Genomic DNA, 13,786 nt, shown 5'->3' with positions numbered 1-13,786 from the left:
TTATCACGCCGTCATTGGTAAAACGCGACTCTTATAATTATTGGAGCATTAGCCTTGTTTTAGACTTAGTATGTTTCTTATAGTTCAAATTTCTCTGGTTGAGTCGTCTAGCTTTGCTTATTTTTCTTATATGTGTCGTTTAATTTTTGTTCAGAATACATGTTTTGTTTCTTTTCTTAAATGTCCTTTAGTAGCTTTCAGTCTTTTTTGTACACAAATGATATGTCGTTTGTTAGTCTGTTATTTTTACTCCTTTGTTGTCAAACGACTCAGCTATATAAGCTGATATCTTGTACAAAGTTCATTTAATCAAATGAATTCATATTCACTCTGATTCTCATTCAAAGAACAAACTCTGATTCCCCAAATTCAATTCTCTAAAACCTAAAAATTCAAAATGGTATCAGAGCAATTTTTTGCAAGATTCTATGAGATTAGGTCGTCGTTTTTCGTCCCCAATTCTGTTATTCGTTTCTTCTTCATCATCTCTTCAACGACGACTCAATAAATCTTGACAGAAATTGGATCAGATACTCTGCTAAATCTCAAACCGATTCTAGGTTTTACCTTCTCTCATTTCTCGATTGCACATTCCGATTCTTTTCCCGTACTTCCATGGCGGAATCAAGAGATCCATCGACGATGAGCTATTTTCATCCGAAATGCTATTGAAAGTGTTCTTGCGAAGAAAAAAAAGGCTCAATCTTTTCATTCGTTCAAAATATGTTAAGCAAATCTTGATGGGAATGAGCGAGTCAATCACTCATACGCGGGGTCAAGTTCTTTAGATCCGCTTCCTCCGATATACAAGATGTATTTCACAATTTCAAGAAGAAAACAACTCTCTGTCGGAGTGGATGTTCTTGGTTATACTGATTCAAACCTTTCACAAGCTAGCGGACATCTTCGCCAAGCTATTGTTTCCTACGTTTCGTGTTTTGCAGTCCAAGATAAACTTTCAAGAAAGTCCATCAGAAAGTTTATCTTGAGGGATGTATTGGAGCATTAGCCCTGTTTTAGACTTAGTCTGTTCTTGTAGTTCAAATTTCTCTGTTTGGGTCGTTTAGCTTTGCTTATTTTCCTTCTATGTGTCATTTAATTTTTGTTCAGAATACATATTCTGTTTCCTTTCTTAAATGTCGTTTAGTAGCTTTCAGTCTTTTTTGTACACAAAACGGTATGTCAGTCTGTTATTTTTACTCTTTTGTTGCCACAACTTATCTATATAAGTTGATATTTTGTACAAAGTTCATTTAATCAAATGAATTAATATTTACTCCGATTCTCATTCAAATAACAGAATTTCTGATTCCGCAAATTCGATTATCTAAAACTTAGAAATTCAATAACAATCACCTGATCGAGGCGGTGAAAAAGTGAAAGTTTTTTTTTTCTCACAGTGAAGGTTTCATTGAAATGAGATGTCATCAAATCGGTCCAAACCTCCATTGAGCTCTCCGATCTCCCGTTGTTGGTCATAATGTAAGTGAATTTTTTTGAATTTTGATCTCTTTCCTCGACTCATTTGGTGTGAATCCGTTGCGGCCAATAAGATTCATTCCAAATGTGGAGTCTGTAAAATTCGTTAGATAGTTTAAACGTCCTACATACTTATGTGTTCCTCATCGATCAATAACAATTTTTCTCTATCGATGTTCATGACCCGCAATCCTCGCCATAATATATTATTTCCAAATTTTATTTACCCCTTCTCTGACTTTGTCCCGCACCACCAACAATATGTCCCGAATGGATGTTTTCTAGCTCTTTCTAATAAAATTAAATAAATAAATAAAAACTAGTCAAGACTAGAGTTCAATTAAGAATCTAATAAGATGCATATTTATTGATACATGTCCCAAGTTGGAACATGCCAAGTGGCAGTTCCTACTTTGCTACCGCAGCCTGCGGGCTGTGTTTGAACTGGTCAAGAAATCCCAAAAGAAAATATATTAGTTTAATCCTATGAAAGTGAACGAATATTCCATGCTTCTTTGAAAAAAAAAAGGAAAAATATTGCAAACTCTTCATCCTAAGTCCAGTAACAGATTTAGCAAAGAGAATAAAACTTTTATATTTGTGTTAATCAATGTCACTGATGCTAAATAAGTTTGTAATTAAATTTTCTTGTCCAAATCTTTGACTTTCAAAACTCATCATTTTCAAATGAAAACTAACTGGAAAATAATTTATATTGTATTTTAATTGCCAAAATAAAGATTAAAATATTGAGAATTTGTTTTGTTGTGGATTATGTGTTCCACTTCCATAGCATTATGCATCGTAATCATGATTCATGCTTAGCTTGGCAATTGAAATTTGAGAGAGGTTAGGGAACAGGGATGGGTGTTGGAAGTTAATTTTGAACGCTTAACAAAATATTTCTGGTCCCCTAGCTCAACTACTGTCAATAAAATGGACTTGAACGATAAATGAAGACACAAGTGTGCCAGTTTATTTACGTGTATACCCTTAACATAAAATAATTACGCTTTTACGAGAATAAAAAAAAAAATTATTATGTTGAACATAGATAAAAAAACTAATAATGAAACTGTCGAAATTCAAAGTTTAGACACTAGAATATTGCGAAACACTACGTTCAAAAACTAGTTTTGTTGGTACCCTCTCTGGATTCAGCACATAGGTTCAATGCAATTTTTTTTTCTTCACATTAAAATCTTTTACTTTTCTTTTTGTTTTTCTATATCCAACGTCGTACTTTGACTACAATTAATTTCTTCACATTTTCATTATCCTTGGCTTGAATTCTTGGACTCCAATTTACGTGACCAACTTTGGTCTCACATTTCTGGATACAAATTCTTACCAAGAACCATCGTAGCAGCTTCCTATGCTTCTACCCTTTTTAACATCCACATCACATTCCACCTTGGAAATCTGAACCTGGAAAATTTTGTAATTTATTCACGTTTACAATAATAATAACAAATTGAAATTTCAAGCACGCCCATCCCTAAAAATACTCCATTTTTACAATCCAAGATTGGCTCTCCCCAACTAGTATAAATATATAGCAATACACATCCTCTTTGCTACAACCACACTTGACAATAAAAGTCCTTGAAAACACATACTTGAATACCTCTCTCTCCTTTGCACCTCTCACTCTCCCAAAGACATGACTACTATGATCAAAAGCATTGGTTTCATCTTGTTGATCACGCTTCTACTCGACTTCAAAGCCATGGAATGCCGACCATTATCGGCCGAAAACCGGGCCCACGTGGCTCGCGGAGGAATATTATTCATGGGTTTGTTTGATGGGCTATCTCTCGAGTCCATCAAGCATTCTGGGCCGAGCCCGGGCGGTGGTGGACACAAGTTCACTAATGCCCAAACACTTGGAGGGATCAAGGACGGGCCTAGCCCCGGCGAAGGGCACAAGTTCACTAGTGCCCAAACACTTGGAGGGATCAAGGACGGGCCTAGCCCGGGCGGTGGAGGACACAAGTTCACTAGTGCCCAAACACTTGTAGGGATCAAGGACGGGCCTAGCCCCGGCGAAGGGCACAAGTTCACTAGTGCCCAAACACTTGGAGGGATCAAGGACGGGCCTAGCCCGGGCGGTGGAGGACACAAGTTCACTAGTGCCAAAACACTTGGAGGGATCAAGGACGGGCCTAGTCCCGGCGATGGACACAAATTTACTAGTGCCCAAACACTTGGAGGGATCAAGGACGGGCCTAGTCCCGGCGATGGACACAAATTTACTAGTGCCCAAACACTTGGAGGGATCAAAGAAGGTCCGAGCCCCGGTGAAGGACACAAGCACACTAATGCCCAAACACTTGGAGGGATTAAAAACGCCAGAGTGTATTCACCGGAATGGAGGTACTTGGGAGGAGTGAAACATTCTGGTCCAAGCTATAGACGTGATAACTAGTTCACCATTGTTGACTTTTCTGTTTGAGGGAATCAAGCTCGCTGACTTTAATTAGCCACTTGATCAACTCCTTCCTCGTAACTACATTTCAGTTTGGAGGTTATGGAAATATGGATTCTTTATTTTATTTTTTATTTTTTTATCATCATTGTTTTATTTTATTTATATTTTTATTATACTTTTGGTTGTTGATGATTATGGTATCCAGTTTGGGAGTCCCATTGTACTATTTAATAAAAAAATAAATATTTCTTTGTAACTGAAGTGCCGAGTACCTTTCTATCTTATTGAGTTTGTTTACTATGTATTTATTAATTATTTTTTGTCTAAAACAAGTTATAAAGTTCTTACCTTGAGAAATATAATAAATCGGCCTAATTTGACTGTGAATCCTAGTCAACTTAAACTCTTCCGTCGTGTCACTTGTGTGCGCGCTTGTTATTTAATTGAATAACAATAGGAAAAAATTATTAAAAATAGTCATTTTTAAACTAATTGATTAGCAAAATAGTCAAAATTTCAAATTTTCAGTACATTAGTCAAAATTACGTTGTCAAATTATTTTTGACACAAAGATTAAAAATTTTGACATTATTTATTAGCAATTTATCACATTCAAAAAAATTAATCCTAAAGTAAAAAAAAGTTTTTGTAACTTGATTATTACTCATTTTTACTATTTCACTAATTTTAGACAAATCTTGGCTATATTGTAAATACATTACTTTAAATTGACTATTTAGCTAAATCACCCGTAACAATATCTCCACGCCAAACTAACTCTTATCATCCATGTCTTAGTCAAAACAAAAGCTTCTAATATATTGTATTACAATCATAATTTAGGCTGGACGTTTGTTGTAAAAGAGGAAATGACGGTATAAATACTTAAAAAAATAATAAATTATACACGTATACATTATTTTTTCGGCGGCATAATACATATTGTCTTGTTTTTATTGCACCGTTATTACCAAACCGTTAAACTTGGACATAAAGACACGTGCCGGCCGCCGAAAAAAAGAATGAGCATATGAGTGTATAAACTATAAACTCAAAAACATTAGGTATTGGGTAAATTGATCTTTTTTATAAATGGATTGTTTGGATTAAAGTTAGAATCTAAGTTTAATTATTATCTTGTGAAATAAAGTTTCTCTTTGCAATAATCTACTTTAACATATGTTTAAGAAAATATTCTCAAAATTTTGCATTAAATTAGAGTCAAACTTATTTTTTTTAAAGAAACAGCGGCATAAATACCTAACATTTTTTACTTTACACACTTATACACTCGATTCTTTTTTCAGCGACGAGCACGCTTTTCTTCTCTGTCCGTCCAAATTTAACGGCTTGATAGTAAGAGTGCAACTAAAACAAGACATTAGGTAACTACGCCACCGAAAAAAAACGAGTATATAAGTGTATAAAACTGAAAATGTTAGGTATTTATGTCGTTATTCCCTGTATTGTAAAATTATCTTTTATGTTTTATTATGTTAAAATTTATTCCCAGATGATTACTTGAACATCATTATTAGCATAGTTACAATAAATATAATAACACAATTGTAAAAAACAAACTATCTATTAATCGACATTTTTTTATTATTGATTATTGCTTGTTAATCTATTAAAATGAGTGTAATAAAGTAGATATTATCATATCAATTTAAATTAGCGTATTAATTTGGAAATCAGTTCTCAATATACATTGTGATATTGTATATTATTTTTACTATTTCATTTGGTTAGTTAACGTGAAAAGTCAACTAAAATATTAATGAATTGGATAACTTTTTAAAGTTAATAAAACATAAATAATAATTTAAGAATAAAGGATATATAACGTAGTTATGATGAGTTTGAAAACGCAAAGTGGAAAAGAATTTAGGAGTGTGGAAAAAATATTTGAATTAATTCATTTTTTACCCCCTAGACTCGTACCTCGATTACATTTCACCCCTGGACTCGGAAATGTTGCAGAACTAATCTCTGAACTTAGACACGTGTTACAACTTGCCACTTCCGTCAGTATTTGGACGTTAAGTTTAACTTTTTGATGACGTGGCAATATTCTTAATACTTTTAATATTTAAATATTATTATCAGATTAAATAATTAAATATTTCTATCTCTCTCTCTCTCCTTTCTCTCTCTCTCTCTCTCTTTCCTTTCTTCTTCTTCTTCTTCTTTTCTTCTCTGCATTTTTTTTCTTTTCTTCAATAATGAACAAAACTCATAAAACAATTCGAGTTTAATCATAACCTCAACAATCAAACCAACCTGAATCCATAAAAACATCACAAAAATCCGAAAGCCCCAAATTCCAACAAGCCAACTGAGTCTCAATCGGTCTGATCGAAGGCAAACAAGAAACCAGAAAACCTGCTTCCTTTGGATATACCTGAGCCAAGTAAGAACGCCAAGAGAAGAGCTCCGGTGGACTTGATGACGCGGCGCATATCGGCTCGGAAGAGCAAGAGCGGAACGGCCAATGGATTCGCGATACGACAACACGATCGAGAACGTCGGAGCTTCGGAGGCGATGAGCCCCAAATTGCTCGCCGCTAGTCCCAGAAGCGTGCTCACCAACGCGCCGCTCAACGCGCCTCCGATCTTCGTGTTTTTCTCCGACCTTCAAAGAAAGGTCAGTTTCTCCGAACAACATTCCCTTCCGATAGGAAAATCCGAAAGTGCGTGAGATGGTTGAGACTCGAGATTCAAAATTACCAGAGACCGAAGGCTCCGATGGAGAAGAGAGTGGTCCAGGTCCCCCATTGGTCCTGCGGCGAAATGAGAGGGACGTTGAATTGTGACCTAACTGTCAGACTGCTCTGCTTACTCTTCTTCTTCTTCTCTGCGCCGAGACTCGGAAGAGAGCGAAATGTCAGGCTTCTGTTGGCCCAGCGATGAGTCGAAGAGCTTGGACGGACGGTGGAGACGGAGTAATCTTGGCGGGAAGAGAGACAGTTGAGAGAGAGAGAAGCTTCGACGCCATTAGAGATCGAGATTCAAGACCGACTGAGACTCAGTTGGCTTGTCAGATTTGACTTCGATCAGAGTTCGAATATATTCGCGTATTAATTTTTTTCTTTTTTTGGGATGGTGCTTATATAAGACCGACTGAGACTCAGTTGGCTTGTTGGAATTTGGGGCTTTCGGATTTTTGTGATGTTTTTATGGATTCAGGTTGGTTTTGATTGTTGAGGTTGTGATTAAACTGAATTGTTTGATGAGTTTTGTTCATTATTGAAGAAAAGAAAAAAAAATGGAGAGAAGAAAAGAAGAAGAAGAAGAAAGGAAAGAGAGAGAGAGAGAGAGAGAGAGAGAGAGAGAAAGAGAGAGAGAGAGAGAGAGAGAGAGAGAGATAGAAATATTTAATTATTTAATCTGATAATAATATTTAAATATTAAAAGTATTAAGAATATTGCCACGTCATCAAATAGTTAAACTTAACGTTCAAATACTGGCGGAAGTGGCAAGTTGTAACACGTGTCTAAGTTCTGAGATTAGTTCTGCAACATTTCCGAGTCCAGGGGGTGAAATGTAATCGAGGTACGAGTTCAGGGGTAAAAAAAGAATTAATTCAAAAAATTATGAAGTAAACCGAACCACTAGTTATGTAAGTTATTGATCCAATCTATAATTGTTTTTCCAAATCAGGTCTGCTCCGATTTTTAAACTGATCTTAAATGACCTAATTCGGAGGTGTATACTAAAACCGCGGTTTAGATCTGACGAAGATTGGACCGATTCCAAAAATATTGAGGTAAAAATTCAACAAGACTTCAAAATAACAATAATCTCTCAAGTATAAACATCATATTTATCGAGTCAGCTCAAGGCTACAACATTTGCCATACAGATTGAACTACATGCTTATGCTTAATTTTAGTTACTGATCTATTACTCTAACGACAACCCGTAACTAAATATAATAATTAATCAACAAACTAAACCTCATCCCTTGCTAGTTCATTCTCCAGCCTTGCTCGTCGTCTGTTAATCACTTCCCAATCTAAATGGCAGATTATGAAAACAACTTGTACCTCTTTCCTATTCCAAGACACATAATAAAAGTTGAGAAGTTGACACATAAATAGAACCAACAATATTTATATAAAATCTTATTTACATGTGGACTTTTGTTGTCGTAATTCTACACTGATGTAAATAGAAAGTAAACTTTTTACACATTAGATCAAGGAAAAAAAAACACAACAAATGCAAAGAGAGTTATAAAGACTCAACGACACAACAAGTGTCTAGTGACCCGAGCCTTTGCCACTGGGTCCAGAAGCGAGCTTGGGGTTGTACACTTGATCGCTCGCTAAAACCCGACCGCGATTCAAAGCCGACGATGATCGAGCAGATTTTCTCCGGCCACTCGTCACAATCCCGGTCTTTCGAACAGCCCTAGTCTCAACTTGATCAATCCCTGAGGAAACTAGCAGTAGTACCAAGAGCAATAGAGCAATGAGAGAGTAGAACCGTCTCATTGTTTTTATGTTGTTTTGTCCTAATTAGTTTCTCGGTTTTTTTTCCCTTGAGAGAGTGGTTGAGTTATTTCTATTAAAGAGGCCTTTGTTTATATTTTGTTTAATCGGAGATTGTGATACGTTCAAACAATTATTCTCCTCGCCAAAAAGGATGGAGCAGAAGGAGATTGGCTTGGCATCTCCAAGCAATAAGCCAATGGCATTTAAATAAGAGTTTGGTGGTCAAGGACGGTGCTTGAGTGGGGTCTAATAAAGAAGAATTTGACTACAAATTTCCCCTTTCCGTATTTATTGAGGCGCTGAGATTGCAAGCTTTTGTTGGTCTAGCGTTTTGCACGCTTGCCATTTGTCCACTTTTTTGCTTATTTTTTTTTCTTTTTTTACTTTTGTTGATATTAAGTGGTATCTATTAATTTTGTTTTAGGCCCTTTTGCAAAAAAAGAATCTGTTTCTATTTACTCATTCGGCAGCGTAGAAATATTGATTCTTTTTGCTGCTGACTTGAAGAGGAATATAAAATCAGTAATAATACATTATTATGCTTCTTTCAGAATATAAACTATTATACTTGATTTTTCAATTCCGATCCATGTAGATGATATCTTGTCGAGCTCTGGTCTTGTGAGACCATCCTGACGCGAGCCCATAGTCATTGCTCTAGTTCGAGTGCATGTCTGCCTAGCAGATCTTCGCAGCCCTACAATTGCTTAGTCACATCATCCACTAAAGAAGATACCACAAATTGCGGATGGCAAAACGACTCATGGTGTCACACCAAGAAATTAGACGTTGCAGCCCTAAAAGAAAAAGAAAAGAAAAAAATACCAAAACGTTGAACATATTTACTCGAAGCAAAGCTTGACCGTAGTCTTCCTAACGTGGACGGTTACTTTGCCAATTGGAATAGAAGTTGTGCCTATGATCTCGCTAGGGAATCTAACGGGACTTTGCAAGATCAAGAATCCGGAAGTGATGTCCAAAACTTAACAACAACAAAAGTATCTATTTATATAATTTTAGAATAGTTTTTTAACTTTACTTATTTATTTCTTTTTCATGATTTTTAACAAATGGTATTCAGTCTTTTAATCTTTTTGAATATCAATAAACAAACCAACCTCCGCTAAATTCTGTTCGTGGCAATTGATGATGCGAAGCCAATCCGGTTGAATCACCTTCAATCTGTGGCCTTCCTCTTCAGCCATATTCAGTCCATGGAGGATTACTTAAATTTCAATCCTTTTCTTGGAAAATCTACCCAAATAAACTGAGCTAAAGTAAAACTATAGCTGTGCAGATCAAACATGAACTAACTAGGCAAGGTAGATGAAAAAAATAATTATAGATCTCAGGCATTTGAAACAACATAGTCTTCATAATGTATTATAAACTCTCCAAGACTAGGCGAAAAAACTCTTTCATCTTCACTTTAAAAGAGAAATAAATCAATCTTCCTCGTCGATGTTCTTGGTGCCCAGTCCCTTGAGCCCTTCGGCCGGGGTCTCTGCCACGGTGACGAGAGAGTATAGCTCTTCCTTGGCATCTTCATCGTCGTTTCTCTTGCGAGCGATGCGGACCCTGATCCTCCTCGGGACGCTCCTGATTCCCCTGCTCCAAATGTGCTTGTTCAACTTCACGTCTACTCTCACGTCCTTGGTTCCCATAGACTTTTCGGCGAACTTCCTGATCTCCTTGATGGCATTCGGAGCCTTCTTCTTGAATGTGCTATTCGTGAAGAGAACCAAGAAATTACAACAACCAAAAAAAAAAAAAAAAAAAAAAAAAAAATCACTCAGGCTAGTTGAGGCAGTAATAGAGAAGGAACAAAGTGATGTAGTGTGATGCCATTAACAGGCACAGGCAATGCCATTCACAAATGGAATATCAGAGCTAAATCTTCTGTGTTATACTTATACTTGATTTAATCCATGTTCATTCATGTCCCTTTTATCATGTTGTCCATGAGGTGAACTCAATATATCACAATAAAATTCAAGGTAATGGATGTAAAGGTTAAGTGAACTGTAAAAGGAGGGATTTCAGAGAAATCACGAAAACCAACAAAGAGCCAAACACAGGTCTTATATCACCACAAAATATAAACAGAGAAAAGAGGAAAGCTTACCATCCGTGCAATCGCTTGTGGAGATTGATGGTGTACTCGCGAGTAACCACTTCTTCCTTCCTTCCCTTATTATTCCTGTTCATTTTTCTCTCCTCCTTTCGAATTCACCTGCAATTTCATGCCCAAAGATCAACAAAACTACGCAATTTCATTTTACACAAGTTTCTTATGCCTTTTATATACTATACCCCAATCATAACCTATTATGTTTCAGAAGAAACGGCTAGGGAAATAGAAAGAGTGAGGCGATGGAATATGCATCACAGTCACCATCTCCAAACTACAACGCAATATAGATGAATTACTACACACAGATTCAAGCATAAACTACAAACATTGAAATTCAAACGCTGCTTAACGCAATCGCTCAGTGGTAACCCAAGAAGAAGAAATTTCCATCTATTCATATCAAACTGTTCCACAGGCACAGAGAATCAGAAGAAGTTTGGATGACGGTTTAGGGCTCGGGCGGAACTCCACTATGAAGAGAGAGAGAGAGAGAGAGAGAGAGAGAGAGAGAGAGAGAGCAATACCAGTTAAGGCTGCTGGGCAGAGACGGCGGCCAGGTGCTCGAGCGTGAAGTCTGGAGAAAAACGAGATAAACGAAAAACAAATAACATACCTAAGCTTTTTTTTTTTCTTTTTTAATTATTAATTTGGAACAATTACGTGAAAAGCCCGATAACTCATCCTCATTTTGAAAAATATCACAAATCTTATTTTATCAGGGAAATAAACGGTTAATTTAATTAATTGAATAATTAATTTAATTAACTTCGATCTGATGAGCTATTTTTCTTAGAAAATAAAATTTGAACTAGATATTTAAAATGATGTAGATGATTGACTAGTTACAACAAATAACATTTTTTAGGAAAAGTGTGTGAAATGGGATTATAAATTTAATTATACAATTATTATTTCCTAATGTCATAAAAAATAAATTAAATTAATCTAACCAAAATTCATCAAAATTAGTTCGATCAAACTTTGTTCTCTAAATATTTTTTTTTCGCAAATGACACTTTTTTAAAGTAAATAAAATCGGACATTATCGTTAATTAAATCTTGAATTAAATTAACCATCATAATAAATTCAATTCATCAAAATTGAACTACATACTTAAAACAAAAATTTTATATATCAACGTACATACATTGCTGATTGATAGGTGCGTTAATCACGCGAAAAACTCTTATTTTCCCGACTAAATCCGAGCTTGTTCTCGAGTATTTGTGATGTTTTTTTGTGTGTTTTTTAGAGACTTGTAGGTTTTAGAGGTCAATGAGGTATTAAGGAGGTTAGTAGAGCATCACGTGAAGTAACGGAGCAATTTTGAGAAGATTCGAAAACTTCTCGCCAAGTTAGAGCAAAGAAGAAATACAGCGTCCTCTTGTGAACAATTCTGAGAGTGTGAAGTAAAGATTTTGGATTATCCAATTCCATGATTAGATCGATCTCTCTCTTAGCTTTCCAACGCATATTTATTTGCAAGAATCGGACATCAGAGCTAGGAGTTATGGCCGTTACAAAAACGGTGTGCGCGGGAAGAAAAAGCGCACGGCGCGACCCAAGGACCTCGCGCCGCGAGGTTCCGAAAATCGCCGAAATCGATCTCCGAGCATGAAGCGCGGAACGCGATGTCCGCCGGGATGTCAACCTCGCGGCGCGACCCTCTAACTGCGCGCCGCGAGGTCCGCCGAGACAAAAAAAGAGGAAACGCGGATTTGGAGTCGATCTGAGCCGTTGGATCACTTTTAATTACCCAATCTGCTCCGAAAATTAAGAGAAACCCAATGATTTTGACCTAGGCCTATAAATACACCTCTCAATCTCTTGTTTAGGGAATCTTAGCACTTTTTTTTATTGTTTTCACTTAGTATTTGGGAGAGATAGAGAAAAAGAGGAGAGCCGTTCTTCATCAATTCGCGCCAAATACAGTTTTATTATTCTCATTTACTCTTGAACTCCCGTATTTTAATTTACAATTGAGTATTTAATTATGGTTTCTTCTTCTTCCTATTCTTTTATTTTATTTTTGTTTTCTCGCTACGCCATGAACTAATTCCATTAAGGACTATGCGTAGCGGGTTTAGGATTTGGTTATGGATATGATTTAATATATTGAAGTTCAATTTCCACTCTCTACTACTTTGCTTAATTCAAATGCTTGATTGAGATTAGCTACCTTGTTCATGATTTTATACTTCAACTTGATGCTTGAGAAAGATTAAGTTGTTAGTGTTTTGGTTTGAATTACTATGATGCATGCCTAGGCTAGAGATAGTTAGGTTGCCATAGAATCACGTGAATACTCTTGATATTGATGCGTGTTTTTGTTAGGGATTGAGATCGAGATAAGATTTTCCTAATTTTGACATAGGTTGTTAGATGCTCGAGAGAGATCTAGCAATATTATTCTGTGAGTATGGTTAGCAAAGAGTAGTGAGTTGATTATTGATTGTGCGTCAAATTCGTGTATCCAAACCGTTGAATAAACCCGTGAAGCCTTGGTCCTTAGCCTCTTTTTCTGCTTACAACTTTTATTTGAGTATTTTGTTATTTAATTATTTTAAAACTTGTCAGTAATTTGTGACATCTTTACATCTCCTATTTAGTTCAATTCATGCTAGTTGATTTGTTTGTTAATTAAGCTTGTTCCTCGTGGGATCGACACTCTTACTTAATACACTATATTACTTGAGCGACACGTGCACTTGCGCGTGTAAAAATCGCAATACTGATTCACTTAGATAAAGTGGGATTCACATGACAGGTGAGACTCACACATGTGAGTACTGTTACGCTATTGTATATCAATGTTCTACTTAAAAAATTAAGGTTTAAATAGGTCAAATACCTAGTTTTTCTTTTTATTTCATCCGAAATTAGAATATTAACTCACAATTATTTTGATCTTATGTAATTATGTCATCAATTATATTGTATCTTTAAGCATAAATTACAATGAATAATCTTTAAAAATTAAAATTAAAATTTAACAATAATGATATAATATTTTTCAACTAGCATTTTGTTGTTTTGATCAAAAGTGTATGTTTTTAATTAAAAAAAATATTTATTTATTATTTTTTCATTGATTGATGTTTATACCTTTTTGGGGCCTAAATTAGTGCAATAGTATAGTTTGTGAAATATTGCATTGATATGTATAAGATACATTATATAATATTGGCGTTGCATGTGATTTTGATTATACAAATTCGATATGTGGATGATCATATTATTA

General features: G+C 35.6%; 2 protein-coding genes across 2 annotated transcripts; one reads left to right on the top strand and one right to left on the bottom strand.

The window, feature by feature from the left end:
* The first annotated feature begins 3,078 nt into the window (after nucleotides 1-3,078).
* LOC149400009 (uncharacterized) lies at nucleotides 3,079-4,172 on the top strand. Its single transcript, XM_089613078.1, has one exon. It carries the CDS (start codon nucleotides 3,143-3,145, stop codon nucleotides 3,905-3,907), a length of 765 nt encoding a protein of 254 aa, XP_089469204.1. The 5' UTR covers nucleotides 3,079-3,142; the 3' UTR covers nucleotides 3,908-4,172.
* Nucleotides 4,173-9,743: 5,571 nt separating this feature from the next.
* On the bottom strand, nucleotides 9,744-11,215 carry LOC149400008 (large ribosomal subunit protein eL31-like). Its single transcript, XM_089610246.1, has 3 exons — nucleotides 11,069-11,215; nucleotides 10,536-10,643; nucleotides 9,744-10,135 (listed from the first exon to the last, which is right to left on the bottom strand). The coding sequence occupies exons 2-3, from the start codon at nucleotides 10,616-10,618 to the stop codon at nucleotides 9,856-9,858; spliced, it is 363 nt and encodes a 120-aa protein (XP_089466372.1). The 5' UTR covers nucleotides 10,619-10,643; nucleotides 11,069-11,215; the 3' UTR covers nucleotides 9,744-9,855.
* Nucleotides 11,216-13,786: the final 2,571 nt, after the last annotated feature.

Source organism: Urtica dioica, chromosome 4 (genome assembly GCF_054948205.1).
Source record: "Urtica dioica subsp. dioica isolate 48M chromosome 4, U.dioica_male_clone48M_v1_H2, whole genome shotgun sequence".
Lineage (NCBI taxonomy): Eukaryota > Viridiplantae > Streptophyta > Magnoliopsida > Rosales > Urticaceae > Urtica > Urtica dioica.
Note: the sequence above shows the minus strand (reverse complement) of the source record. Positions and strands in the feature narration are given on the sequence as shown.

What these genes read in the sequence shown, in the direction of transcription:
- LOC149400009 (XM_089613078.1), top strand. Translation starts at nt 3,143, where the DNA reads ATGACTACTATGATCAAAAGCATTGGTTTCATCTTGTTGATCACGCTT.
- LOC149400008 (XM_089610246.1), bottom strand. Translation starts at nt 10,618, where the DNA reads ATGAACAGGAATAATAAGGGAAGGAAGGAAGAAGTGGTTACTCGCGAG. An exon ending in CACAAGCGATTGCACGGATG is followed by an intron (nt 10,136 to 10,535) that starts GTAAGCTTTCCT and finishes CTTCACGAATAG; the next exon opens with CACATTCAAGAAGAAGGCTC.